The 27,123-nt window shown below is 45.8% G+C and overlaps 1 protein-coding gene across 2 annotated transcripts; it reads right to left on the reverse strand.

Annotated features, from left to right (window-relative positions):
- Positions 1-3,849: 3,849 nt before the first annotated feature.
- HDC (histidine decarboxylase) lies at positions 3,850-27,123 on the reverse strand. 2 transcript variants are annotated; one of them, XM_060098369.1, is made up of 12 exons: positions 27,093-27,123; positions 24,410-24,582; positions 20,806-20,919; positions 19,273-19,395; positions 16,684-16,818; positions 16,291-16,434; positions 15,754-15,820; positions 14,727-14,889; positions 14,561-14,651; positions 9,149-9,247; positions 4,729-4,830; positions 3,850-4,593 (listed from the first exon to the last, which is right to left on the reverse strand). In XM_060098369.1, exons 1-12 carry the CDS (start codon positions 27,121-27,123, stop codon positions 3,850-3,852), a joined length of 1,986 nt encoding a protein of 661 aa, XP_059954352.1. The 2 variants fall into 2 exon arrangements, with proteins under 2 accessions (XP_059954352.1, XP_059954353.1); XM_060098370.1 differs by lacking the exon at positions 9,149-9,247.

The following is a 27,123-nucleotide window of genomic DNA, read 5'->3' on the forward strand; positions in this document are numbered from 1 at the left end:
GGAATTTGCAGTTCTAACAAATTCCCAGGTGATGCTGATGCTGCTGATCAGGGGCTGCATTTTGGTAAACCACTGACAGACAGAAAACCATCCTGAGTTACACATCATGTGTGCTTAGTTAGTGTACTTCACTTCCTCGGACATGGATTATCTTTTATTAACTGAAGCTCAGACCTTAGATCTGGTGTGACTCAAAGTGCAGGCGTCAGGAAAGGCCTAGTAGAAAGCAGCACTTTGTCATCTTTAGCCTGAAATTGTTCTTGAAAACTCACATTAACAGTGTCTATTTACTAGATACACACATACGTATTATTTGCTACAGCAAAACTAAAAGCAATCCTAGAGAGTGTCTAGTCAAACCTCTTTGTTTGATAAAAAGAAAAAAAAAAGCCTGGGGAGGTGACGTACATGCCTAAAGTCACACAGCTCATTGGCATCGCTAAGCTCCTGCCTAGCACTGACAGAAGACCAGAGGGTGGTCCCAGGCCAGCAGTATCAGCATCAGCTGGGAGCTTGTCAGACATGCAAATGACCAGACCCCACACCAGACCTACTGAGTCAGAGCCACTGGGGATAGGCCCAGCAATCTATGTTTTAACAAGCCCTCCTGGTGACTCTGAAGCAGGCTCAATTTGAGAACCACTGGCTTAGAGCAGGGCTTCTCAAGTTTTAAGGTGCATAAGAAGCACCTGGGGGTGCTTCCCTGGTGGCGCCGTGGTTGAGAGTCCGCCTGCCGATGTAGGGGATGCGGGTTCGTGCCCCGGTCTGGGAGGATCCCACATGCCGCGGAGCAGCTGGGCCCGTGAGCCATGGCCGCTGAGCCTGCGTGTCCGGAGCCTGTGCTCCGCAGCGGGAGAGGCCGCAACGGTGAGAGGCCCGCGTACCGCAAACAAAACAAAACAAAACAAAAAAAGAAGCACCTGGGGATGCCAATGCTTCTAATGCACGCATCCCTCAGAACAGCAAGCAGCTCTAGAACAGTACTTCTCAAACATTGCTGCACATTAGAATCACTTGAGGAGCTGTCAAAAATCCCAAAGCCCAGGCCCATCTCATAACAGTTAGATCAAGATTTCTGGGAGTGAGAGCCAGGCATCAGTACATTTTTTAAAGACTCCTAGGCGATTCCAGTATGCAGCAAAGTTCTGCGACCGCCGATTGAGAACAAGGGTAATATGAAACTATAAGGTCTTGACAAAGATTCTCTCCCCGACCAAACTCTACCCAGGCTCCTCTGAGCCCTCCTCCCTACTAGGCCTCAACCTTGGCCTATAAAGACTTGAACAAAACAGTAGCATAATTTCTAACAGCTCAAGGCCACACCCCTGGGATGATCCTACATCCCCTTAAAATGCCTGCCTGAGAAAACACAAGGCTGCCAAAAGATTTACCGTTTATTCCAACCAACACCTGAAGACAGGGCCCCTGTCCCCCAGCCTCTGTGGGAGGGTAGGAGGCTAACTTCCATAAGCATCAGTTAGCAAACCCAGATGGGCTTCCCATGGACCAACCCCCTCTTCCTGCTTTTTGTAATTTTTCACTTCCCTGACTCTACTAAGTCCCTGCGTGCATCCTTCCTGTTCCCCCATTCTCCTTCTAAAATGCCCAGTGACCGCTGTACAAATCAAGTTGAGCCCAATTCACGCCAGTCGCTTTTTTCTATTGCAGTAGTTATTACCGATTAAAAATCTGTCCTGACGGGATTTCCCTGGTGGCGCCGTGGTTGAGAGTCCCTCTGCCGATGCAGGGGACGCGGGCTCGTCCCCCGGTCTGGGAAGATCCCATGTGCCGCGGAGCGGCTGGGCGCGTGAGCCATGGCTGCTGAGCCTGCGCGTCCGGAGCCTGCGCGTCCGGATCCTGTGCTTCGCAGCGGAAGAGGCCGCAATGGTGAGAGGCCCGCGTACCGCAAAAAAAAAAAAAATCTGTCCTTACTACTTTAACTAGTGGCCAGCTTTCTTTACCTTTAACACTGTTAATATAACCAATTTCAGAACCACTCCTTGTAAAAGCACCATCTGAAATGGAAAGAAAAAGATTTTTTTGGCCTATGAACTCACCATGGGTAAGCTGCTTGTGAGCACAGCTTTTATTTGACTATAGTGTGCAGAAAAAAAAAAAAAATGTACAAGTTCCAAACCTAGAGAGGGAACATTTAACTGTAGTAAAGGACTAGAGGGGTCTGCTGAATGGTGAACTTCTGATCAAGGACAACCATGAACAGTATGGTCTGCTGGGAATAGCATGGGCTTTACTGAGGACAAGGAGACCTGGGTTTGCCCACGTATAAGCTGTATGACCTGTGGCCTCCGTTTTCTCATTTATAAACTGTAAGCCACAGTGCCTAACTCAAGCTGTCTGCCTTCTTCATACCAAGGGCTCCTCCAAACTCTTTTTCTCACAATTAAAGTCAAATCTTCAGCACACTAAAAAGCAAAATCCCTAAGTACATTCATTTAGGTTCCAGAACATGCCCTGGTTAGTTAATCATTATTTCAGTGGTCAGCAAAGGAAACCATAAACAAAATGAAAAGGCAACCTATACACTGCAAGAAAATATTTGCAAATGACACTACGGACAAGGACTTAATTTCCAAAATATAAAAGCAGCTCACACAACTCAGTAACAAAACAAAACAAACAACCCAATCTAAACAGACATTTCTCCAAAGAAGACATACAGATGGACAATAGGCATATGAAAAGATGCTCAACATCACTAATCATTAGAGAAATGCAAATCAAAACTTCATTGAGGTATCACCTCACACCAGTCAAAATGGCCATCATTAAAAAGTCCACAAACAATAAGTGCTAGAAAGGATGTGGAGAAAAAGGAACCCTCCTACACTGTTGATGGGAATGTAAATTGGTGCAGCCACTATGGAAAACAGTATGAAGGCTCCTCAAAACACTAAAAATAGGGTTGCCATATGACCCAGGAATCCCACTCCTGGGCATATATCTGATTAAACTATAATTCAAAAAGATACATACAACTCAATGTTCATAGCAGCACTATTTACAATAGCCAAGACATAGAAACAACCTAAATGTCCATCGACAGATGAATGGCTAAAGATGTGGTACATATATACATTGGAATATTACTTGGCCATAAAAAAGAATGAAATAATGCCATGTGCAGCAACATGGATAGACCTAGAGATTATCATACTAAGTGAAGTTAGTCAGAAAGAAAGAAATACCATATGATATCACTTATATGTGGAATCTAAAATATGACACAAATGAACTTATCTATGAAACAGAAACAGATTCACAGACATAGAGAACAGATTTGTGGTTGCCAAGGCATGGGAGGGGGGAGGATGGTTTGGGAATCTGGGATTAGAAGATGCAATGTATTATATATAGAATGGATAAGCAACAAGGTCCTACTGTATAGCACAGGGAACTATATTTTACCCTGTAGTGAACCATAATGGAAAAGAAAAACAAATATTTCAGTGGTCAATTAAGTGACACAGGATATGTTTTTTTCAGGGACAAGCACAATTTATTTCCACATTATATTTCATGAAACTTGAAAGTTTCAGTGTCACAAGCTTTCAGTGTCACAAGCTAAACCACAGAAGCTGCCTGTCAATACACCACCCTAGACCCTTTCTCTCTGACCAGCCTGCTGGAATCTTCCGGATCATGCTGGCTTAAACTCTCTATTTGTATCCTATCATAGGTCATGAACTTCTATGAGAATCTGATAAGAAATCATTGGTTTTCTCCCAAGAAAAATGCACATAAATATAAGCACATAAATTCAGCATACAATTTTGAGGGCTGCAGAGACTCCCTGAAACACATTCATGGACTCTGGCTGAACCCCCTGGTCTAAACTGTTGCCTGCAGAGGGCAGCAGGGCAGCTGGAGCCCACATTGAGAGCCGCATTCAGGAAAGTTGGGGACACTGTAGAACTTGATTAGTTTTTTGAAGGCACTTTTCTTTAGCATCATCATCTCTTCTGGAAACCTAGAAAAGATTCTGACTCGGGAGGAGCCGCCATTCTTCACAGAGCCATCTGTGGGCAGTGGCTTCTGATCGCCTACAGGCACGCTGTTGCAACTGAGGGAACGCACTGCCTTCTTATTCTGCACAGACAAATAATTGAACAGGAAGGAGGACAGCTTGTGCTTGGTGAGGTCTGGGGCCTTTTCTGAAAAGCAGTCATCGAGTGGGTCCAGCAGGGTTTCAAGGTGGCGGCTGCCTTCCCCTCTCACGGGACTGGCTCCCACATGTGGAGGCTGCTTGATGATCTTCCTGGCCTGGTCTGGGTCATCTCCTGCCCCACTGACAGATGGAAAGGACAGTTCCTTGGCCAAGGCTCTGGGGCCCCTGGTTTGGGGGATGAGGTTCCCCCCCTGAGGGCTAGGCTGGGAAGTACAATGCTGACTCAGGATGAGAGTGGCAGCATCATGAATGAGATTCCAGTCTCTCAGGATGTCATCCCTGGTGGTGAACTGGGATGTCACAGTGAAACGGATAATCAGCTTGTCCTGGATAGTGGCTGGGATGAGAAAGAGACGGCCAGCTTTAGCTATTTCCTTTAACACACTTTCTGTGAGGCAATTAGGACCCTGTTTGAAGGATAAAGAGAAGTAAAGTCTGTATCACATTCCCTGTAAGCATCTCCAGAAGCCCAGTATTTACATTTCCAAGAGGCTGAAAATTACCAAATAACATCCTTCACATGAGATGGAAGATGGCATTACCTTTAGACGAAAAACCACCAGGCCAAGGTGCCTCTTGGCAGGAATTTCAAAGAAAGGTTCATTTCTGACCAGGGATTCAAAATACTTAGCCATTTCAGTACCCTGGAATTGCGAACATCGAGAGAACTGAGATTAATAACAGGCAAGAGACGACCGTGCGTAAACTTCCACACTGTTAAAGGGGTTTAAACCAGTCACACATTTGAACTATAGAGACCTAAGTGGCTTCTGCCAATTTTCTTCTCCATTTGATTTTGCTCATATTCCAGACTATAAAACCTCCAATGGCTCCCTATTTCTTGTCACATTAGCTCCACTTTGAGAACTCATGTCTCAGGGGCCTCTTTCAATCCACCCCCAGAACCAGAAGGCTTGTGGGATCCTAGTTCCCCCACCAGGGATTGAACCCGGGCCCTCGGCAGTGAAAGCATGGAGTCCTAACCACTGGACCACCAGGGAAGTCCCAGAAGACATGTGCTTTGCCATCAAGGCAATGTACCCTCATATCCCGGCTTCACATATCTTGGCTTACAGACAAGCCAAGAGGGCTAGCAGGGGCCACAACCCAGCCCATGTTCTGCATTCCCAGCCAGGTGCCTCTTACGGGCTACAAATGCTCAGAGGAAGAGACTTTTGTTTCTCCTGTACATAAAGGCACCATGTGAGCTGTCAGCAGCCCTGCCGCCATATCCTAAGTCTACATCTTCCCCTTGCCTCTCAGACCTTTTCACCTCAAATGCCCTTCATCCCCTTTTTTCTGACATTCCACAAAGAACATATTTTTACATATCATACTCATGTACACCATGGAGAAGGCTTTAGACCTGTTTAATGGGTACAGAGTTTCTGCTGGGGATGATGGGAAAAGTTCTGGAAATAGCAGTGACAGTTGCACACATTGTGAGTGTACTTAATGCCACTGAATTGTATGCTTAAAAATGGTTCAAGTTGTAAATGTTACGTTATCTATATTTTACCACAAAAAGTTTTAAAGCTTTGTACCATGTTAATCTTTCACTGAAGTTATAAGTTTTTTAATTTCCTATTTTTTTTACTTAGTATTACTAACTAAACAAGGACAGGACTTGCCCTTTCTCTCATTTTTAAGAATTTCTCCAGGCATCCAGAAGGATCTCAATAAAATATTTTCTAAGTAATTGCTATCACCTGGTTCTCATACTGGGTACTCTTTCAAGAGAAGTCAAAGGATTTAGCTAACAAGTTGCTAAAACCCGATCCAGAACCACTTTCTCTCTCCACTGCATGGTCTGTTTAAGATGGTCTCCAATCCCTACCCTAAGCATTCTTCATCGTCAAGTCATAAGGCTCTCTCTGGGAAAGCACCCTGTTAAATGTTTTCTTACTGTTTTATACTTTTGCAGCTTACTTTCTAATTTTGTCATGATTCTCCCCTGTGCCTCCTTCCCTCCAGGCCCATTTCCACCCTGTCCTGCCAATTTTGAGATCTTTCTGTGTAAATGTTTCTTAAGTCTACATGAATAAGACATCTCAGGTACAGATCCAGAATCAGGCTAGCCAAAGACCATGAAACTGATACTTCTGAGCAAGGAAAGAGAGCCAGAAGTCATCTTTGTTCAACCTCTTCATTTTCTAGAAAGAGCCAAAGGAAAGTGCCATCCCCAAGGTAGCAGTGGCAGAATGCAGGTCTCTGGTCACCAAGCACACCCCCTACCATGCTCTGTTGTCTCCTGTAACACACGCTCTTGGCAACGAGAGAGAAGAGGGGCCAGAGGAGAGAGGAAAGAGCACAGGCAGCATCCCGCCACCAGAAACCACTTACCTTTATGGGAGATGAAAGCAGGGCTACAACCAGGGCTCTGTACCATCTTAGGGCAGAGGTGGGCAAACTGCAGCCCCCAGGCCAAATAGAGCCCCACCTCCTTCACACCCGTTTTTGTAAATAAAGTCCTTTGGAACACAGCCACGCCTATTTGTTAATGTACCGTGTATGGCTGCTTTTGTGCTACAATGACAGACTTGAATACTCACAACAGAGACCATATGGCCTGCAAGGCCAAAAATATTTACCATCTGCCTTTTAAAAAATAGTTAACAAACCCCTATTGTAGGTGATAGGAGATGATGGTGACGACAATGCTGAATTATTATCATTAGAAGAAGGAAAAATTGGACGAGGAGGAGGAGAAAGGAAGAAGAAGAAGGAGAAGAGGAGAGGGGGAGGGGAAGGGGGAGGAAGAGAAAGTGGGAATAGGAAATATTTGAGTACTTATTGGAATATTAGGTGTTGCACTAAGTAAGGGCTTTATGTGTTGTTGTTGTTTTTTTTGCGGTACATGGGCCTCCTACTGTTGTGGCCTCTCCTGTTGTGGAGCACAGGTTCCGGACGCGCAGGCTCAGCGGCCATGGCTCACGGGCCCAGCTGCTCCACGGCATGTGGGATCTTCCCGGACCGGGGCACGAACCCCCATCCCCTGCATCGGCAGGCGGACTGTCAACCACTGTGCCACCAGGGAAGTCCTACATGTATTATTTATCATCACCATAAACCTTTGAGAGAGGTATTATCATTTTCTCATTTTATAAATTAGGAAGGCAAACACGAAAAGTTTAAGTAATTTGTCCAAGGTCACCAAACAGTAAAGGGTAGAACTAAAAAATCAAACCCATATCCCATTCTCTAAAGCACTAATCTATAACAGGGAGATACACAACTTGGTTTTATATGACTTTCAAGAGCTCACATAATAGAAAATAGCCCAGAACTGTAAAGAAAGAGGCCCTCCTCTCTTAAGCAGGGCAGTTACCATCTCTGAGCCTCATCCATAAAATGGGGTTCATCAGGGTGACTGCCCCAAGCATTGTTGTAAGAACCTAATGAAACCCTATAAGTTATTTCTTTAAGACACTGTGCAAGTAAAAATAATTATGATCGCAGTCAAGCTGAAGAGATAAAATTAACTCACATCAAACAACTTCATTTTAGTTCCACCCTTTACTTTTGTGGAACATTGGTAGCTTTTAGAGCTCAGTTTTGTAGGTGTGCTTGAGTAGGTGGTCCTAGGAATACCGAGCAAGCAGAGACAAGCGCAGATGGAGTAGTCAGGGGAGCTCCTGCGAGAAGCGGAACTTAATCCATTAGCAACATTTGCAGAAGAGAGGGCAATCCAAGAGGGCACTGCACAGGTGAAGGTGCAGAGGCACACTGACAATGGAGTTGGAACGGGTCAGTGAGAAGCCTGAGCTTAGAGGCTGATAACTGGGTCCTCGAAAGCCAGGCCCAGGAGTCTGGGCCTAGTGTAGGCAAAGGGGAGCCGATGGGAATTCAGGGCTTTGAGTTGGGAGAGGCAGCATGAGGGTCATTAGCCAGCACCTGCACGTTGAATATCCAGTCCTGAGTTGGAACAAGATGATAACCTGTAACCTCCACCACCTCATCCCCCAGCTACCTACTTTCCCGTCTCGAGTCTGAGGATAGAGAGAGAGCAAAAATGCCTAATGTCCCTGGGTGACAGCCACTCGTTGATGAACATCCAGTTGACCAACACCTTGATGTTGATAACAAATGTAAAGTTACCAACAGTAAGCCAGTCATACGTACTGATTCAACCACTGCCTTTGGCCTTGTGTTTGCTTAATGAGGACGGAGTTCCCTAGAGGAAAGGTGGCCAGGGAAAGACACGCAGAGGAACGAAGGCCAACATCTTTGGAGTAACCCTCTTGTATTTATCAATAACTGTGTCTTTCTCATAGGCACTCATAAAAATGAGAGAAAATTGCTGCTGACCAAAATTCTTAGTTAAGTTCCACCTCTTCCATGAAGACTATGACAGAGGGACTGTGCCTGTCTCATTCACCTCTGGGTCTCTTTCCTAGCACAATAATTTTGTTGTTGAATTGAGTTGAAATAAATTGTACCAAATATGCCTTCAGTAAATACCTCTTGACATCATGCAGGGATGTTTGTTCCAGACTTGCAGGTCTACATGTCTAAGCCAGGCGAGCCCTGTTTCTGGCATAACCATAATAGTGACTAACATTTTCAGACAGCCATGACAATCAGAGTAATTTTTTAAAAGACAGGCTCCTACCCTGGCCACAAGCTGCCCTTTGATTTACTTTCTATTTCTTTCTCTGCAAACCAGGCTCTCGGGCCATCCCTCCCCAGTGCTCAATGATAGCAGAAGGGATGGTGAGACAGTCAAGTGGGGGACAGACACCAGACAGCCCTCAGTGTCATCTTCTGCTCAGGGATCCTCTAGCTAGCAAATAGACGGCCGCCCTGAATCATCAAGTCCCAGGAGCTCACAAACAGGCCCAGGCACCTGAGCCATACATCACACATCCCCCCGGGAAAGGTCTGCAGAGCAGAAACCAGCTTTCCTCCCCAGTAAGCCACAAAGCGAGCCTGGGCTCCTCCCAAGGCCTGCCCACTACATACATGTCTGATGTGCGCTTGAAGATTCTTCACCCCGAAGGACCGGATCACAAACCAGAGTTTAATAGAGCGAAACCGCCTGCTCAGGGGGATCTGCCAGTGCTAGAACAAAGGAGCACAGTGCCATGGTTAGAGACAGGGACCCCTGCTGCTCCCACACACACTCCTGAGCTTTATCATCTTTTGTCTGCACAACCCTCCAGGGATGCACAGTGTCACCATGATGCCCAAGGCTGTTGCTAAGGAGAAGCCAAGGCAAGATACACAAAGGCTTCCTCGTCATGTGACCAAACCCTCGTCCAAGAGCAGCACAGGTAGAAACCAAGTCCATGACCCTGGACCAAGGAGAAGACACTTTGCTTTAAATGCTGCTTTAAAAATTTCATCCCATAGAGTGTTCTGCCTATGTTTTCCTCTAAGAGTTTGATAGTGTCTGGCCTTACATTTAGGTCTTTAATCCATTTTGAGTTTATTTTTGTGTATGACATAAATCACAGCAAGATCCTTTTCGACCCACCTCCTAGAGAAATGGAAATAAAAACAAAAATAAACAAATGGAACCTAATGAAACTTAAAAGCTTTTGCACAACAAAGGAAACCATAAACAAGACCAAAAGACAACCCTCAGAATGGGAGAAAATATTTGCAAATGAAGCAATGGACAAAGGATTAATCTCCAAAATTTACAAGCAGCTCATGCAGCTCAATAACAAAAAAACAAACAACCCAATCCAAAAATGGGCAGAAGACCTAAATAGACATTTCTCCAAAGAAGATATACAGATTGCCAACAAACACATGAAAGAATGCTCAACATCATTAATCATTAGAGAAATGCAAATCAAAACTACAATGAGATATCATCTCACACCAGTCAGAATGGCCATCATCAAGAAATCTAGAAACAATAAATGCTGGAGAGGGTGTGAAGAAAAGGGAACCCTCTTGCACTGTTGGTGGGAAGGTAAATTGGTACAGCCACTATGGAGAACAGTATGGAGGTTCCTTAAAGAACTACAATAGAACTACCATACGACCCAGCAATCCCACTACTGGGCATATACCCTGAGAAAGCCATAATTCAAAAAGAGTCATGTACCACAATGTTCACTGCAGGTCTATTTACAATAGCCAGGACATGGAAGCAACCTAAGTGTCCATCAACAGATGAATGGATAAAGAAGATGTGGCACATATATACAATGGAATATTGCTCAGCCATAAAAAAAACAAAATTGAGTTATTTGTAGTGAGGTGGATGGACCTAGAGTCTGTCATACAGAGTGAAGTAAGTCAGAAAGAGAAAAACAAATACCGTATGCTAACACGTATATATGGAATCTAAGAAAAAAAAAAGTCATGAAGAACCTAGGGTAAGACGGGAATAAAGACACAGACCTACTAGAGAATGGACTTGAGGATATGGGGAGGGGGAAGGGTAAGCTGTGACAAAGTGAGAGAGTGGCATGGACATATATACACTACCAAACGTAAAATAGATAGCTAGTGGGAAGCAGCCGCATAGCACAGGGAGATCAGTTCGGTGGTTTGTGATCACCTAGAGGGGTGGGATAGGGAGGGTGGGAGGGAGGGAGACGTAAGAGGGAAGAGATACGGGAACATATGTATATGTATAACTGAGTCACTTTGTTATAAAGCAGAAAGTAACACACCATTGTAAAGCAATTATACTCCAATAAAGATGTTAAAAAAAAAATTTCATCCCAGGCTGAAATTCAAGATAGGGGCAATACGTTTTTTTCTCTAAAAGAACCTAAGCTACCTTGAATAGCAGAAAATAGAGTTTGATTTCTCTTCCCCACAAAAATGTAAAGTATAGGGTTCAAGAGCTCAGATGTTGGAGCCTCACAGACCTGGGTTTCTCCTCCATCTCTACCTCTTACTTGGGCATTGCCGCCTCACTGGCTCCTCGTGAGACAAAGAATGAACAGCACCTCCAGGGATGTGGTGTGAGGAGAACCAGGGTGAAGAGCTTCACAGGAAGTTGTCAATTAGTCCTGGCTATTTAGATGATAAAAATGTGAGCCACAAATCACAATGGTGTTTCTGCCTAGAACCAAGATGATTATTATTTAATTTCAATGTCCTGACTTTATTTTTCCTGTGACGTTCTATGCCCTCAGGAGGACACCAGCCCTCAGACTGCAAATAAACATCTATATCTCGGACTTTGTTAGACTAAAACTGACCCTCTGTTCCTGATGACCAAATTCAACAGAGCTTAAAGTTCAAGGTTGCAGGCACCAAAGGTCTGAAAATTTTCAAACCAATTCCAAATCGATTTCTCAGATCTGTAAACAGAGCAAAAGGTTTAGCACACATTTGCAATTATTCTGATGAGTAGTGTGATTTCTAATGACCTCTTCCTCAAATGTCAGAAAGCATCACCACAATTTCTGTTGACTAAAAATAAATATTTTTCCCATCGAATATTTATCTGTTCCTCTACAGGATTGCCTAATCCTCAAAACTGTGCACACCTTCATCCTTTGCCCCAGTTTCCTGACCCAGGCACAGTTTGGACATGACCCCTTGTCCAACATCAACATAGTTGATGGACAATGTTTCTCTATATCAAGCACTAAGCCTTTGATTTCCAAGCAAAAAACTCCAGGGTTGAGGACCAGCATGGGGACTTTCTTTTCCCTGTAACAGGGAGAGCGTCAACTCCACCCTTTGTTAGATGGACACTCCAGATGGAGACTAATGAATGGATAATAGTGACCTCTGAAAACATTGTTTTCCAGATGGTTATGGCCAATTGACTACAATAATTCATGAGCCAATTAAATGAGAGGCAGAGATGATTTTAATTTTGATTTCTTTACAGTCTGACCATATCCCCAGTTGTTCCTCTTGTCAGTATTCCAAAACCAATCCATGCTGACCCAGCAGGGTGGTTCTAGCAGATATTTTTCTGCTGGAGCAGGAAATTTGGACATGGCTCTTCATTAACTCAAGCCATTCCCAAGTCTCCTCTGCATCCTTTCAAGGTTTTGCCGGTCTCACAGCCAAGAACAAGACAATTCCCCCTCCACTAGTTGGGCGGAGGTGAGGGAGCTTCCTGATGTCAGAAGAATCTAGCCCTGATTTTAGGTGGCTCCAGGGCCCGAGGGATGAAGTCCCTAAGTCTTCTCTCTCAGGATGCTGCTCTATTTCTGGCTCATCTCAAAATGGCTGAGCTTTTATTTAAAGCTTCAGCCACCTGGGTGAAAAAGAGCTTGGGGCAAGGGGCAAAGTAGCAGTGAAGACCCCCAGGATCATAACAGACAGCAACTTCAGTTTTCTAGGAGTTTCTTTGAGACTTAAAAATTAAATCCATAGGATTAGAGGTGAGGGAAGGAAAAGATAAAGTAGCACATTCTGGACCAGTGTTAAGAAAAATATAATTTAATATTTTTATAAGTGATCTGGAAGAGAGAGAGCACTGTAAAATCTCCAAACTGATGGGAATGAACAACAAAAAGATCCTGAGATACTGTTGCGGACAAAAAACAAAAACACAAAAAAGTAACATAAAATCCAAAATGGGCCAAGGTAAGAAAATGCTCTTAAGTTACGATGATCCAAGTTCACTTATAGAAAAATGGGCATTGGGCTCCCCTGGTGGTGCAGTGGTTAAGAATCTACTGCCAATTCAGGGGACACGGGTTCGAGCCCTGATTGGGGAAGATCCCACATGCCGTGGAGCAGCTAAGCCCACGCACCACAACTACTGAGCCTGCGCTCTAGAGCCGGCGAGCCACAACTACTGAAGCCCGCATGCCTAGAGCCCGTGCTCCGCAACAAGAGAAGCCACCGCGATGAGAAGCCCACACACTGCAACAGAGTAGCCCCCGCTCGATGCAACTAGAGAAAGCATGTCACAGCAACAAAGACCCAGTGCTGCCCAAAATAAATTAATTAATTTAAAAAAAGAAAAATGGGCATTGTTTCACACTCAGGGGAGAAACCTAGAATTATCTCTAAAGGTATCTGGCCCTTGGGCTGCTGTGAAATTTTTTTTAATTAAAAAAGTGCTGAAAACCCATCAGACAGGGCAGTGGAGATGAAAGAACCATTATTCTTCTATTTTTATCAACCTTTGGAGGGTCCTCCCCAACCACTACAAGCTCACTGCCTGAAATTCCAATAAGAAGGCTTTAAAAAAAAAATCTAAAGAAAGTGTGAACTGGTCCGAGGGAGAATAACCAATATAATCCAGAGATGATGCAGTGATTATTTTAGGACTAAAAGGGCAAGAAACTTTAGCCCAAGGAGAGAAGACAGAACCATCTCTTCACAAAGAATGACTCCCAGATGGCAGACACTGCTCTCTGTGCTTCACTGTATTAATTCATTTATTCCTCACAGCAAACCTAACTAAGAAGCTAGTACTGTTATTATCACCCTCATTTTACAGATGAGAAAACCTAAATAGCTTAAGCCATTTGCCGAAGACCACACAAGTTAATAAATGGAGGAGCCAGAATTCAAACACAGGTAATCTGTGTTTTTAACCTCTTCGCTATATAACAAATCTCTGCAGCTTAAAAGTAGAGCTTTTAGAAATATCACACCTACCATTTATTAAGCATGTACCACATTCCCAGTAAGAAATGATCTACATGTATGTTCCCATTGCAGCCTCACAATACCTTGTGAAATCAGTGCCACCATGCCCATTTTGCAGATGAGAAAGTCAAGGCTGAGAGAGGTCCACTATGTCTCCCAAAAGCCCACTGCTGGTATGGAATTCCAAATCGAGCTCGTCTCACTCTGCCTAGCCTTGGCCATGTTATATGTAACTTATTAGTTTACATCCCTGTCTCCCCTACAATTAAAGGAAGGGCTCATTTTCAAACTGAGGAGTAAATCTGAAGAAGTTGTTACCCCAAGAGATAGTACAGATTGAGAATGTGGGCAGGGTCGAGAGATTGAGGTACAGCTAGTGGGCAAGGCAGGAATGCTTGGAGGCATCTAGAACCTCGGGAAGGATAACTATTGCCCCATCCCCACCGTGGAGCCTCCCACAGTGCCTCGATGGGGACAAAAGGATGAAAACAGTTTAAGGAAGGAGACTCTTTTCCTATCCATGGAAATTCTCCACCCTGCCCTGCTGCTCGGGAGTGAGCAGAGAAGATATCCAGGACAGAGGGAGAAGGAAATTGGGAGAATTTTTAAATGCCACAAATACTCAGGAAACTCGCATCCTACCTCAAAGGTTGGTTTCATTCTCTAGCGTTTTTAAAGTTTTCTGGGTTTCATTCTATATGCTTAGGCACAGCTTGAAACCAAAGGTACACAGTGGCAATATTATGGGATGGGCTCATAGTGTGAGGGACGGAGACCCTCATCAGACTCAGGCAGGTTCCATCTCAGAGGCTGCCATGTTGCCCGTTCCTGGCCACTCACCATGAAGTCGGTGGCCGCACCCGAGTCGGCATGCCTGAGGTAGACGGGGTTCACGCTGAAGGTCTGCTGCAGCTTGTACTTGTCCTTGACCCTGTGGGTTTCCAAATGGGCATTAGTAGCTGAGGATGGCTCTCCCACAGGCCGGGAGCTTGGCTGCCACACTCACCAGAACCCAGTACAGTCAAAGTGCACCATCATCCACTTGGAAGGATTAAAGGTGAAGGAATCGGCGTACTCGATGCCCTTCAGAAACCCCCGGAACTCAGGGCACAGGAAGGCAGTGCCTGCGTAGGCAGCATCGATGTGGAGCCACAGCCCCTCGTTGGCACCTGAGGAGGCAAACATCACCTACTGGGGGTGGCACTGGGGGTGGGAGTGGGTTGCCACCAGCCAGCTAAAAGGCGTCTCTTGCCTGGCCCATCCAGCTGGGGGGCTGCAAGGGAAGGGCTGGGAAAAGATGCCCATGGCTGAATGAGACACGGCGGCATGTGGACATGGGGGGAGGGTGTCAGTGCAAGGAGTGGGGCTGAGTGAGGCACGGCCACCCCTGCAGGGAAAGCCTACAGAGCCTCACCCTGGCCTCTTCTCTCACTGACCAGAGGGTCGACACCGTCTTGGCCTCCACCCAGAGCTTTCTGGAACAGAAACCACCTTACCACTGGCCCAGAGAGCAATGTTAATGCATCTAATACAAATGTTAGAGAGGGGGTGTCTCTCTTTCCCAGTGGGTTTCTCACTTGAGGATTTTGAACAATCACATTTGGGTTTCTTTTCTGCCTTTATCTCCCCCTCACCCCGTGGTTTCCCCTACCCTACCTTTTCATTTTCATTTTCTCAGCCTAGACTAGAAAATATTCCACTATGACTCACTCACCCTGTGTTTTGGATATGTCCTGCTTTAAGCAGATTTCAACATACAAGTGAGAGAGTGAGAGACCTGAGGTCCTCCCACTGTTGCCTCTGAGGACAGGATGCAAGGGGGTCAGCTCTAACCCTTGGTCCCACCACTGGGAAAAGCAGTGACGTGGCTGCCTGCAAGAAGGTACTCATGACCTCTGGTGGCTCTTCCTACGCTCTGTGCATTGACCACGGAGGGACCAGAGAATTGCACTGAGCTGCTTTCAGGCTGTTGCTCTAGGGAACATTTTAAAACTCATTACTTGTCTTCCTAGCCAGACAGGGCAGACACTTACAGATGGGGCCCAGCTCTGACAGGCAGTCAAATGCACAGACCCCAGTGGTCCCCAGTGTGGCACAGACCTGGAGGAAAACAGAGGAAGTTAACATGGGAAGGTGGGCTCGTGTGACACATTCGGCCTGAAAAAAAAGATTTCATCACAGATATTATCAACCCCATCCATCCCACTAGAACAGGGCATGTTTCACACTGTATTTTACCATGACCCACAGTAAGAAATACATTTTGTATAGCAACCTGGGACATATACACATGTGTATTTGAAATAAAAGTTTTACCAAACAATGCATATTCTCAACACAGGAACGTACTCTCATATTTTCCATTCTATTTCTTTTTTGTTTTCTTCTTTTAATGTTGGTTCTGACCCACAACATTTTTTTCCTAACACACTAACTCATAATTTGTAAAACACTGTATTTGAGGACCTGTCTGCTCTTGTTTGCAGCATGTTACTTACCTGAATTCTGCCAAAATTCCTTCCTCACCTCCCAGCTCTATCATTCTAAGCTCAGAACATGGTCTGACTTACAAAGACAGGCACCAAGCCCTGCTCTCTGTCCTTCTCGATGGCTTTCTGAAGAACTTCCCCTCGGAGTGAGAAGTTGTCATCCACAGGCAGAAATTTCATCTTGACCAGAGAAATCAAACCAGCCTTTTCCACCGAGGAGTGGGCCTAGAAGGACAATGGGAAGCTGTTAGCAGAGTCATCCTGGAATGAGCACTCCCAGAAACTGCTGACACCAGACGAAGGCAAGCAAACACAACATTTGACGTTTGTCTTCCTCCAAGGTTCCTTGGACAACCTCTGAGGCCTGGGCTGTCCTGAACCCAGCGGGCTCATGTCCTCAGGGAAATCACTCAAGGACTAAGACTCCAGAAGCCAAGCCCTACCTGAAGGTTTGGCTTCTGTTGGGCAACTCACCTGGTCGGAGGCATAGGCAACAAGCCGGGCGTTCAGGGAAGACTCATCCGCCCCGGGCTCAGATGCTTTTATTTCCAGGATTTTGTTCTTCCTTGCTGCCAGCAAGGCGATCAAGGTGGACTCACTGACTGTGCTCTGCAATGGAAGAAGTTTCCCAGGGGCAGCCTCTCCATGTATTCCCTTGGCAACTGCCCCACGTTTTGAAGGGGTGTGTGTGTGTGTGTGTTTAATAGCTGTTCCTGAGGAAGTACACAGCTCCTGCCTAAGGAGTTGCCCTTCCCCCCAGCTCACATGCCTACTCTACATTCACAACTTCCTATGCATTCTGGGACACCTCCTTCTCCTATAATTTTCAGGGAAGTAATGAGAGCAAATTTTCAACATCTTTATTAGGCCACAAAGACCAAAAAGAGAAAGTTCAGAGAATGCTAGATACAAGTCTGCTTGTAGATATGTTCGCTCCCCATGTTAAAAAAAAAAAAAAGGGGCTTCCCTGGTGGCGCAGTGGTTGAGAGTCCGCCTGCCGATGCAGGGGACACGGGTTCGTGCCCCGGTCCCGGAGGATCCCACATGCCGCGGAGCGGCTGGGCCCGTGAGCCATGGCCGCAGAGCCTGTGTGTCCGGAGCCTGTGCTCCGCAACGGGAGAGGCCACAGCAGTGAGAGGCCCGCGTACAGCAAAAAAAAAAAAAAAAAAAGAACTTTCAGTGTATTAGGTATGGAAATGGAGTTTGTTTCCACAGAGGTATCCCAGAGAGAGAGAGGGTCCTGGCCTACTTGAGAGATAAATTTGGCCTCAGTTTTGCTGCCGATGGCTCTTGTGACCTTGAGCTAAAATTACCCCTCCAGAAGGCTCGTTTCCATTTATAAAATAGAGAGCATCCCTTTAGCTGCCTACCAGAGTGGGAGTATTGATTAACCAAAAAAGGGTTGGGTAGGATTTTGCTCTGGCCATGATTGTGAGAATCCTGGGGGCCACCTCAGCAACTTCACAGAAATCTTGATGGTTTCTCATCATTCATTTGCTCAGTCTTTGGTGTCTTTGCTTCTTGAAATCCTTAGGTGACCTACAGCTGATTGCTCCCTGCTGAAAAGCCTAGAGACTGTGTCACAGGAAATGCTATAGACCAGATCCCACAAGATATTCAGTGGCTGAAAATTACTCCACAGTAAGGAAGTCAGCAGAATAGTAATAATAATATAATAATTCCACCTTCCATCTGTATAGCTATTCATAGTTCACAAAACACTTCCTGCTATCGCATTTGCTCCTCATCAAACCTGCGACACTTGTGATTCCTGTCTACCTATGAGAATAGTGATGCTCAGAGAGGTTACAGAACTAAACCAAGTTCATGTGGCTGATGGATACAGGAGAAAGCATGGTTTGGATTTAGACAGGGTCAGGTTTGAATCCTCATTCTTCTACTTACCAGCTAGCTGTGTGACCTGGAGCAAGTTTTTAACCTCTCTGAGCTTCAGTGCTCTTATGTCAAAACTTGGGGATGACACTATTTACCTACAGGGTTCTTGAGATAATTAGATGCAAAGCAAGATCATGCCCAGCAGGCATTTAGCATGTTTTTCCAGATATAATATTTGAAGCTATAACTATCTGCTAACAGAAGGTCCACAACATGCAGTAATTTGTCTTTCTTGTGAGGGTCAGATTTTAATCTTGGTACAAGACTGGAGTGAGAGAGGGAGTCACTTAGCAAACGGGCCCAGCAAACTTTCCAGTTCTCATCTCAGGGCAGCATGGCTATTTTTATTTAATAGAAGAAATCTTTGAATCCTCACATCCACCTTTTGAAGGAATTATTATTATTATTATTTCTCTATCTTATATATCATAAGATCAAGAAAATTACACATGACAGAATAATTCAAGAATTTGGGGGTTCTCAAAGGTCTCAGAACCAAACCCTCATGAATGGCAAGGGTTTATAGATGCAAAAGTATCTAGCAACGTGCACAGTCTACAGGAGGCACCCCTCAAGCTCCACTATGCTGCACTACTCTTGATAAAAAAAGAAATATTTGAACAACTGTCATTTGACAGATATTCAAAAGACAGGATTATAAGATACGTCGATCTATATTGTTAATTTCTCTCACTGCCAAAAATCTCCTGGACCTAAGAGGGAGGGAAAGAACTCTCTACTTGCCTTCTCTTGTCTACTTACCATAAGGTGTAAAATGGGACAAGAGAGGGGAGGTGTCAGATTATAAACTAAGAAACTTGAATCAAGTAATACTAGAAATGTGATAATGTGTTGACTTTTTAATTTTTTTCAAAGAAAAACTAAAAGAAGAGTGGAGACAGTTGTGGCCAGGGTATAAAGGCAATGGAAGTCAAGGTGGTGGCAGCAGAGGTGGGAGTGGGGACTGTGGTGGAGCTGGCGGTGTCAGTGATGGTGGTGTCAGTCATGATAGTTATGATGGTAATGGTGATGGTGCTGGCAGGGACGGTGGTGGTGTGAGTGACATGGGGGAAACTGCATGGAAAACATGAGAATCACCCGGGCAAGTTTGGCTTATCTTTCCCTACTTAGTCCCTATGCTAGGAAGAGCTTTGCCAATGGAGGCACCTGCAAGACGCCTCCCCCCTGGCTGCCAGGGTGGTGGTGCAGGAAGTGCTCTGGAAGTCCCAGCATTTTTGCCAGCCAGTCCATGACATTCATCTCCAGTTCCGTGCACACAGGGCTGGAAGCCTGAAAGAGGGAAAACAATGTCATCTGGATTGCCCCAGGGCACCAAGATGTCCCCACCAGCCCCAGAAACACATCCGTCTCTGCCTTGACCCTCCCCAGGCCTGTCTTGGCCCTGGAAAAGGCGTCACTTTTAGGTCCTGTGGTGCCTTCATCCTCTGCCAAACCAGAAAGGGGAAAGAATGTGGGGCTTTGGTTCATGCCATCCTCAATTAGGTGGATTCTCCTGTGACTCCAAGGCCCAATGGAAAAACAGCCCTAGAAATGATTGCTTCCATTTGGCCCCCCAAGTCCCTAAAATACCCAGCTGAAAAGCATTCTAAAGGCCAGGGGGAAGTTTTAAGACTAAGAAAGAAAACACTTCCTCCCGGAAAAGATAGCAAGTCTCCCAGTTTCCAACCCACTCCACCCACCCACCCCTACACACACACACACACACATACACACACACACACATCCTATAACAGTTCAGGCTTAAAATAGAGAGCTGTTCTAGGAGGCTTGTGACAGAATTTAAAGCTGATTGGTGCTTAAGGGGTTATTAAGGGAAGCCTTAGGGCATATCCCTAACCCCTCAAAGACAAGAGCAAGAGGAAGGTTGTACCCACAGGCACCAAAGTGTTTAGAGAGTGTAACAAATTGTGGCAATAACAAGATCTTGGTCTAAATCTCATCTCTGTCTCGATGAACTATTTGGTCTTGAGGAGATAAATTACTTAAGCCTTCATTTCTGTTTTTTTTTCTTTTTTTTATTAGTTTCTGCTTTATAACAAAGTGAATCAGTCATAGATATGCATCTGTTCCCACATCCCTTCCCTCATGCATCTCCCTCCCTCCCACCCTCCCCATCCCACCCCTCCAGGCGGTCACAAACCACCGATCTGATCTCCCTGTGCTATGCGGCTGCTTCCCACTATCTATCTACCTTACGTTTGGTAGTGTATATACGTCCATGCCTCTCTTTTGCTTTGTCACAGCTTACCCTTCCCCCTCCCCATATCCTCAAGTCCATTCTCAAGTAGGTCTGTGTCTTTATTCCCGTTTTACCCCTAGGTTCTTCATGACATTTTTTAAAATTCCATATATATGTGTTAGCATACGATATTTGTCTTTCTCTTTCTGACTTACTTCACTCTGTATGACAGACTCTAGGTCTATCCGCCTCATTACAAATAGCTCAGCCTTCATTTCTTAATTCGCCCCTACAAAATGGGGCCACTACTCATAATTTCACAGGGTTAAAGAATAAGATGAGATCATTTATATAAAGCTTAAGCTCAAGTAATGTAGCCATTGTTAATACTTAACTTGAAACCCTGTTCAGAGATCCGGACAAAATATGTCTGCCCCAGAATTTCACTTCCTGCCATGTCCCCTTTTCCACTGGTTATAGCTGCAGCCATGGTTACTCACCCAGGTAAATCCCAAGCAGTTGATGGCATCAGCCAGCATGTCTCCCAGCAGTGATGGCCAAGAGGTGAGAGCTGGGTAGTAGGCGTGCATATGAGGGCTTTGCCAGTGTACCACCTGGAAGCAGAGCATGTACACTGGTGGCACCAGGGGCAGCTACCGGAGGCTTTCCTCTTCCAGAGACCCTCCCTGGCAAGGGGCAGCACCCACTCCAGAGACTGGCTGACACTTTAAGACAACCAACAAGTGACACAAATCCATAAAAGTAAGGCATAGTCACAGTGTTCTTGCCACCCACGTTTCTGATGAGCTAGCTCATCAGTGGAGCTTTGCACACATGCAGAGACCAGAAGGGAATATGCAAGATGAAAATTGCTATGGGAATTAGAGTTGTGGATTCTGGGTAGTGTTTGCATTAGTCTCCAAAGCTTACCCCCCACACTGCTCCTACCCAGTAATAAGAGGAAGGGGAGACTGTGAACTCTGGAAGAGCAGGTTGCTTGTCTCATCCAGTCTCTTGCAAAATGTATCCAGAGTTCTTTGGGCATGCACTCTTGCAGAGGGCCAGTGTGCCTGGGTTCAAAGCTGTCCTTAGCTTCCCAGTGGGGACGGAGAGAGGAGACTAGAAGACAGAAGTGCCAGCCAAAGGGCATGGGAAACTGCCTCCAGGTTAACCCTTGAGCCCACAGTTAGATTAACCGGAGGAAAGGAGGGGCCCGTGGACAGGAAGGGCCTCCTACAACTGCTCTCGGAAACATTTTCGGTGGCTCATTGGCCGCACTGATTATCTAATCTGGCTTCATCTCACTGTTCTACAATCATACCCTGTTGGTATCTGCGTTCATGTCTTTGAGCAAAGCTGTGTCCCCTGACAGCAAGGCACTTCTCATACAGATGGGACCTTTCAAAATCTGCTAACTCTTAGAAAGCCACTAAATATTCATTTCCTCCATGAACCCTTCCCCAGGTCCCCATCTGCCTTTGATCCCTTCCCACAAGCCCATGGAATGTTCTCATTCGAGGTGTTTCACGCTACTGAGAACTCATGAGATAACATTTTAGTGTATTATCGAGTTATTTCATGTACACAAATCCCTTTAACCCTTTAAGAGCAAGGACGGTGTCCTGGACAGTGTGTATGGTAGAAGGAGCGTAAGATTTAAGCCCAAGGACACAGGTTCCAGTCCTACCCCTGCCGTAACCAGCTGTGTGACCCCGTAGACTTATTGTGAAGCTAATGAACTTAAGCGTCAAGGTCCCATGTTTGCATGGGTCTCTTTCAAGATCCATTCTTAATTTTTTTTTTCCTAAGCGGGGGGGAATCCCAAATTTTTCATCCAATTCCCACCTCATAAAACCAGGATCCTCCCCTGCACCTCTCTCAACCTCAGTTCCTCATCATAAAATAAACCCTGTCTCCTGGGGTTGTTGTGTGGATCAGCCTGGGAGGAAATTTGTAAAATGTAAAGCACTAATGTTAACGGTAAGCTAATCACATGGTGATGGACATATCACATATCCTGACTTGACTCAGATAATCAGACCTCATCCTCCAACCTTCACCAGGCAGACGGCGTCATAGGTAATGAAAATATCTTCCACTTTCTATGCTTTATCTTGTTTAATTCTCACAGCACTCCTATTAGGTAGGTTCTAACATTATCCCTGTTTTACAGATAACAGTTGGAGCTGGTGGAGAGAGACAACATCCCCATGATCACGTACACCTCATAGGGACAGATGTCAGAAACCCAGGGCTGCCTGACTCTGGAGCCCAGCACCTAAGCAGGATGGCACCCTGCCTTCTCCCCTTGCTCTCCTCACCCTCCCTCATGAAGAGTAGGTGGGGTTTCTCTAACCAGGGTTGGAATTAAAGCAAAAAGACAGTTTTTCTTCTCCTTGTGTCCAGGAGGTGGCATGGAGGGGAAAATTAATCCAGTTTTAAAGGAGGTGCTGACCCTAATGAGAAAGCAAAGGGCCAACGGCTTTCAGGCCAACTCTCAGAGGCTGGTGCAGCCTGAGAGATGAGATGAAAGATTGGGTCTTCATTACTGATGTGACTAGTGACAGTATTTTGGAAACCCCGGAGAAGGACTTCCACCTCCTGGCCCTATCAAGAGGCAATTGTCTGTTCTAATAAGATACATAAGATAAGATAAGCCAGAGGAATGCTTATCAAAACAGACAGACCTCTTGGTCCAGAAATGAGCCTCTTTAATCGTACCCCCAGCAATTGCTGGAATTTCTTTCAGTTTAATGAATCAGCTCATTTCCATCTCTTCTGACAGCTGCTTTCAGTGTCACTACCAAATTACGGTTGGCCCCTCCACAGATTACATTTTACAGAATGAAATCCACGAGATAATCTTATCGGGGAGCTAGTCTCCCTGGTAGAGTTTTACTGATGCCGAAATTTTCAAAATATGCTTACGAAATAGGCTGAATGATCAGAGAGAGATGAATATTTGGCTTTGTACAAACTTGCCGTCACTTTCTGTCTGTGTTTGAAAGAAAACAGAAAGATCTCACCCCCTCCTCCAGGTGTATTTCTGTCACATCCAAGTCCAAAGCTCTTTGGGGATGATGGGAGCAAATATCAAGTCATCCTGGGGAAGAGCTGCTGGACACACGTGGTTCATGACACCAGTGCCCCAAGCAGGGAGACCTGTGACTCTGGGAAGACAACTAACTTCTCTGAGCCTCAGTTTCTTCATAAAACATGGATCGTAAGGTCATTTGGGGATAAAACAAGCCAGTCTACCATGTGGCTAGTACAGTGCCTGGCACGTGGCGTGGAGCACAATAAAAGGCAGCCCTTCCGTGAGAGGAGGATGGTACACTTTCAGCAGGAGCGCCTGGCCCAGCTCCTGGTGGTCGGGGACATTGTCACAGCACACGGCAGCTTCAGCACAAGCCCCAGGCATCAGCCAGCCTCTGTCTGTTCCCTGGCCCCACTAGCACTGTCACCAGGCTATGCCCCTTGTCACTGAGAGTATAGATGATTCAGGGAAAGCTCCTTCCTACTCTTGAAAAGCAGTTCAATCAGGAGACCTCCCTTGGTTAGGAAGGACGGGGTTCCCACTTCATGGAGGAGAAAGGAGGGGGCTGACCAGGACTTGCTCAGCTTCCCGGCCCACCCAACCTGACAATCGGGGTACCCTTGGAGAGGTGTGCTTTGGCTTCCCTCCTTCCCTTTGGCACGTCTCAGGATTCTGTAGGAGAGTTCCCTGGCTCTGCCAACGGGGGCTTCAGGGACCATCTCCCACCTCCTCTCTCCATCTTGCTCCCCACATTCGTCCTTCCCCCTCGGGCCCAATCTTCACTACTCACCTCATCCCATCCGACTTCCACCCTTCTGTCAGACAGGCCCTGGGATGCAGTCCTTACTCTGTCTTGCTCCCTACCCAAGTCTACAGGTCAGCCCTGGCACCAGAAACCTAACTTCAGTCAAAGTCCCGACCCTTCATATGCCCAGAAGACAGTCTGGGATGTCGGTGACCAAGGGGCTGAGGGCTTATCTTAGGGTTACCCAAGGCTTTCCCGGCCCATCGGCTCCCCCCGCCTACACCCCGACATCCAGAATCACCCTGTGGTGACTGCGTCTCACCCCGGGCATGATGATTCGCTCAATGTCCCCAAAGATGCTGTCCCAGCTGTCGGGCTCCTCGGGTGCACTCTCGGGCAGCTGGGCCCGCAGGTAGCCAGGCCTCACATCCGGAGTCACCCGCCGCTCCTGCACGCTGCTCAGGTACTGGCAGATGTAATCCACCATCTCCTTTCCTACAAGGGAGGCAGAGAAGCCAGGCTCATGTCCCCTGACTGGGCCTGGCCAATTTGTACCCATTGCCCTAGCATCGGGATCAGGAGACTGGGTGAAGAAGGAGATGGATTCATGGGCTGAATGGCGGAGGGTCTGACCCCCAGCACACAGCTTGTCTTCAATTAAGAAATTTAAAAGTGTGCAAAGGAGTGAATGAATGATGGAGGGAGTGTGTGACTCTATATAAATAAATAAGAGGGAAAATCTCCAAGGCATCAAGCTCTAACACCAAAGTAAAGGATTTCTTTTTCCTCCACTTCCCTTTTCCATATTAATCTTGATCAGCTCTCCCACCTTTCTTTTCTTCTCAAAAAACAGAGGGTCTATGCATTCATCACCTTACAGATTCAGTAGAAACGCTGTGGCTCTTTCTATCCAGAAATTGCACACACGCACACACACCCCCTATACTCCTTGTTGGCACAGATGGCAAGCTCCCACACTAGGTTCTGATAAAAGGTAAAAAATGTATTTGTTCACCATTCCCATTGGACCAGTAATTCCCCACATTTTTGGACCCATGAACTTCTTTGAGAATCTGATTAAAACGGTAGACTTGTATACACACAATTTTGTGTGTAATTTCTGAGGTTCATGGACTCCCCAAAGCACAACCATAGGCCCAGACTAAGAACCCTGCACTAGCCTGAAATCTTGGGGAAATGCAGGGCCATGTCTTAATCAATTTATCTCCCTCGTTTCTGCCTCCACAAATACCTCAGTACCTAGAATAGTTTTCAGATGCTCAACAAATTTTATCAAATGAATGAATAAAAGAATAAGGAAGAAAACCAGCCAAGTTGAATACTTGAAGCCACTGCAAATTATCTATTCTTTCTTCCCTTTCATTTCTCCAGGAAAGGGTCTCTGTCTTCAGAGCCTCTGTCTCTTCATCTCTGTCTCTTTTTCTCTCTCTCTCATTGCTTCTCTTCCTCTCTGTGTCTGTGTCTGTGTGTTCATCTCTCCCTCTGTGTCTCTCTCAATATCTATCATTCCTCCTTAGTACTCACTAGACTCCTTTTCCCGCTGCAAAAGAGGGAGAAAGAGGGAGAGAGACAAGGAAAGGGAACCCGATGTCTTCCCACTGCATCAGCTCATACAAAATTCTTATAAGCAGGACCAGTCCCAGACAAAACTGTGAAAACTTCCAGCACCTTTCTCTCTTCTTTGTGCTCGCCTCCAACCCTCCAACAGCCCTATGCCTTTCATAACTGCAGCAGCATCCCTCCAGAGTTCTGAGAGCCCTGGACCTAGCCCTCCACTTACCCAGGGACCATATGGAATGTTTTTGTGTTCCACTCACAGGATAAACATCCACAGCTGACAACACCAGCCCTCGGCTGAGTGCCTTTGGAAAGCAATGGAATAAGCTAATGTCCACTGAAGTGTAAAGACCGATAGTCATTCAGCCTGGATGGGAGGGGAGTTTGGGGGAGAATGGATACATGTATATGTATGGCTGAGTCACTTTGCTGTGCAGCTGAAACTATCATAACATTGTTAGCCGGCTATACTCCAATATAAATTTTTTTTTTTTAAAAGACTGATAGCCACTTAGTGAGCTATGTCTGGGTAGAGGAAAGAGAGGAAAAGTTGGATTTTAACATGGGACCACGCCTTACAGCAAAGAAATTTTAGGCAAAATAACCTACTAGAGGGGATGAGGATATAAAACTTTATGGAGAGAGAAATTATAAGCAACTACTTACTTTCCCTCTTAGGACAGCCATGCCTGAAGACAAGATAAACATTTGGATTTGCTCATCACACAAGGCTTGAGACAGAGTAGGTGCTCTTTAAATATTTATGGAATGAATGACTAAATGAAAGAACTCTACAGACAGATTCACACATAGAGAAATGAAGAGGAAGGAAGATGAGATTTTGCATGACTGCAGAAGACTTAGGGAAATTCTTTTCTACTTCAGAACATGAATAATCTCCCTTTACCCATTTAGTATTTCAGAAACCCAAATCCCCTATTCCGTGGGAAAGAAGAAAGGAAAAGTCTGGCACAGTAGTGTGGACGCACATGAGAGTTGGTGTATGAGGGGGAGGATGAAAGAGAGGTTGAGAAGAGTTTTAAACCCTGATCCCACATTCCCTTCTCAGGAAAAATTTTGTGGAAGCCAGCTCTCAGAAGGCAATTCTAACACTCCAGTCAAAAGATACCCCAAAGGGCTTCCCTGGTGGTGAAGTGGTTGAGAGTCCGCCTGCCGATGCAGGGGACACGGGTTCATGCCCCGGTCTGGGAGGATCCTACATGCCGCGGAGCGGCTGGGCCCGTGAGCCATGGCCGCTGAGCCTGCGCGTCCAGAGCCTGTGCTCCGCAACGGGAGAGGCCACAACAGTGAGAGGCCCGCGTACCGCAAAAAAAAAAAAAAAAAAAAAAAAAAGATACCCCAAAATCTAAGCAGCAGTTCCTACAAGAGTAGCAGCAGGAAAGAGGGCCAGGGATGCCCGTGCTCACCTCTCCTTCTGTACTCCTCAGGCTCCAACAT

Source organism: Mesoplodon densirostris, chromosome 4 (assembly GCF_025265405.1).
Source record: "Mesoplodon densirostris isolate mMesDen1 chromosome 4, mMesDen1 primary haplotype, whole genome shotgun sequence".
NCBI lineage: Eukaryota > Metazoa > Chordata > Mammalia > Artiodactyla > Ziphiidae > Mesoplodon > Mesoplodon densirostris.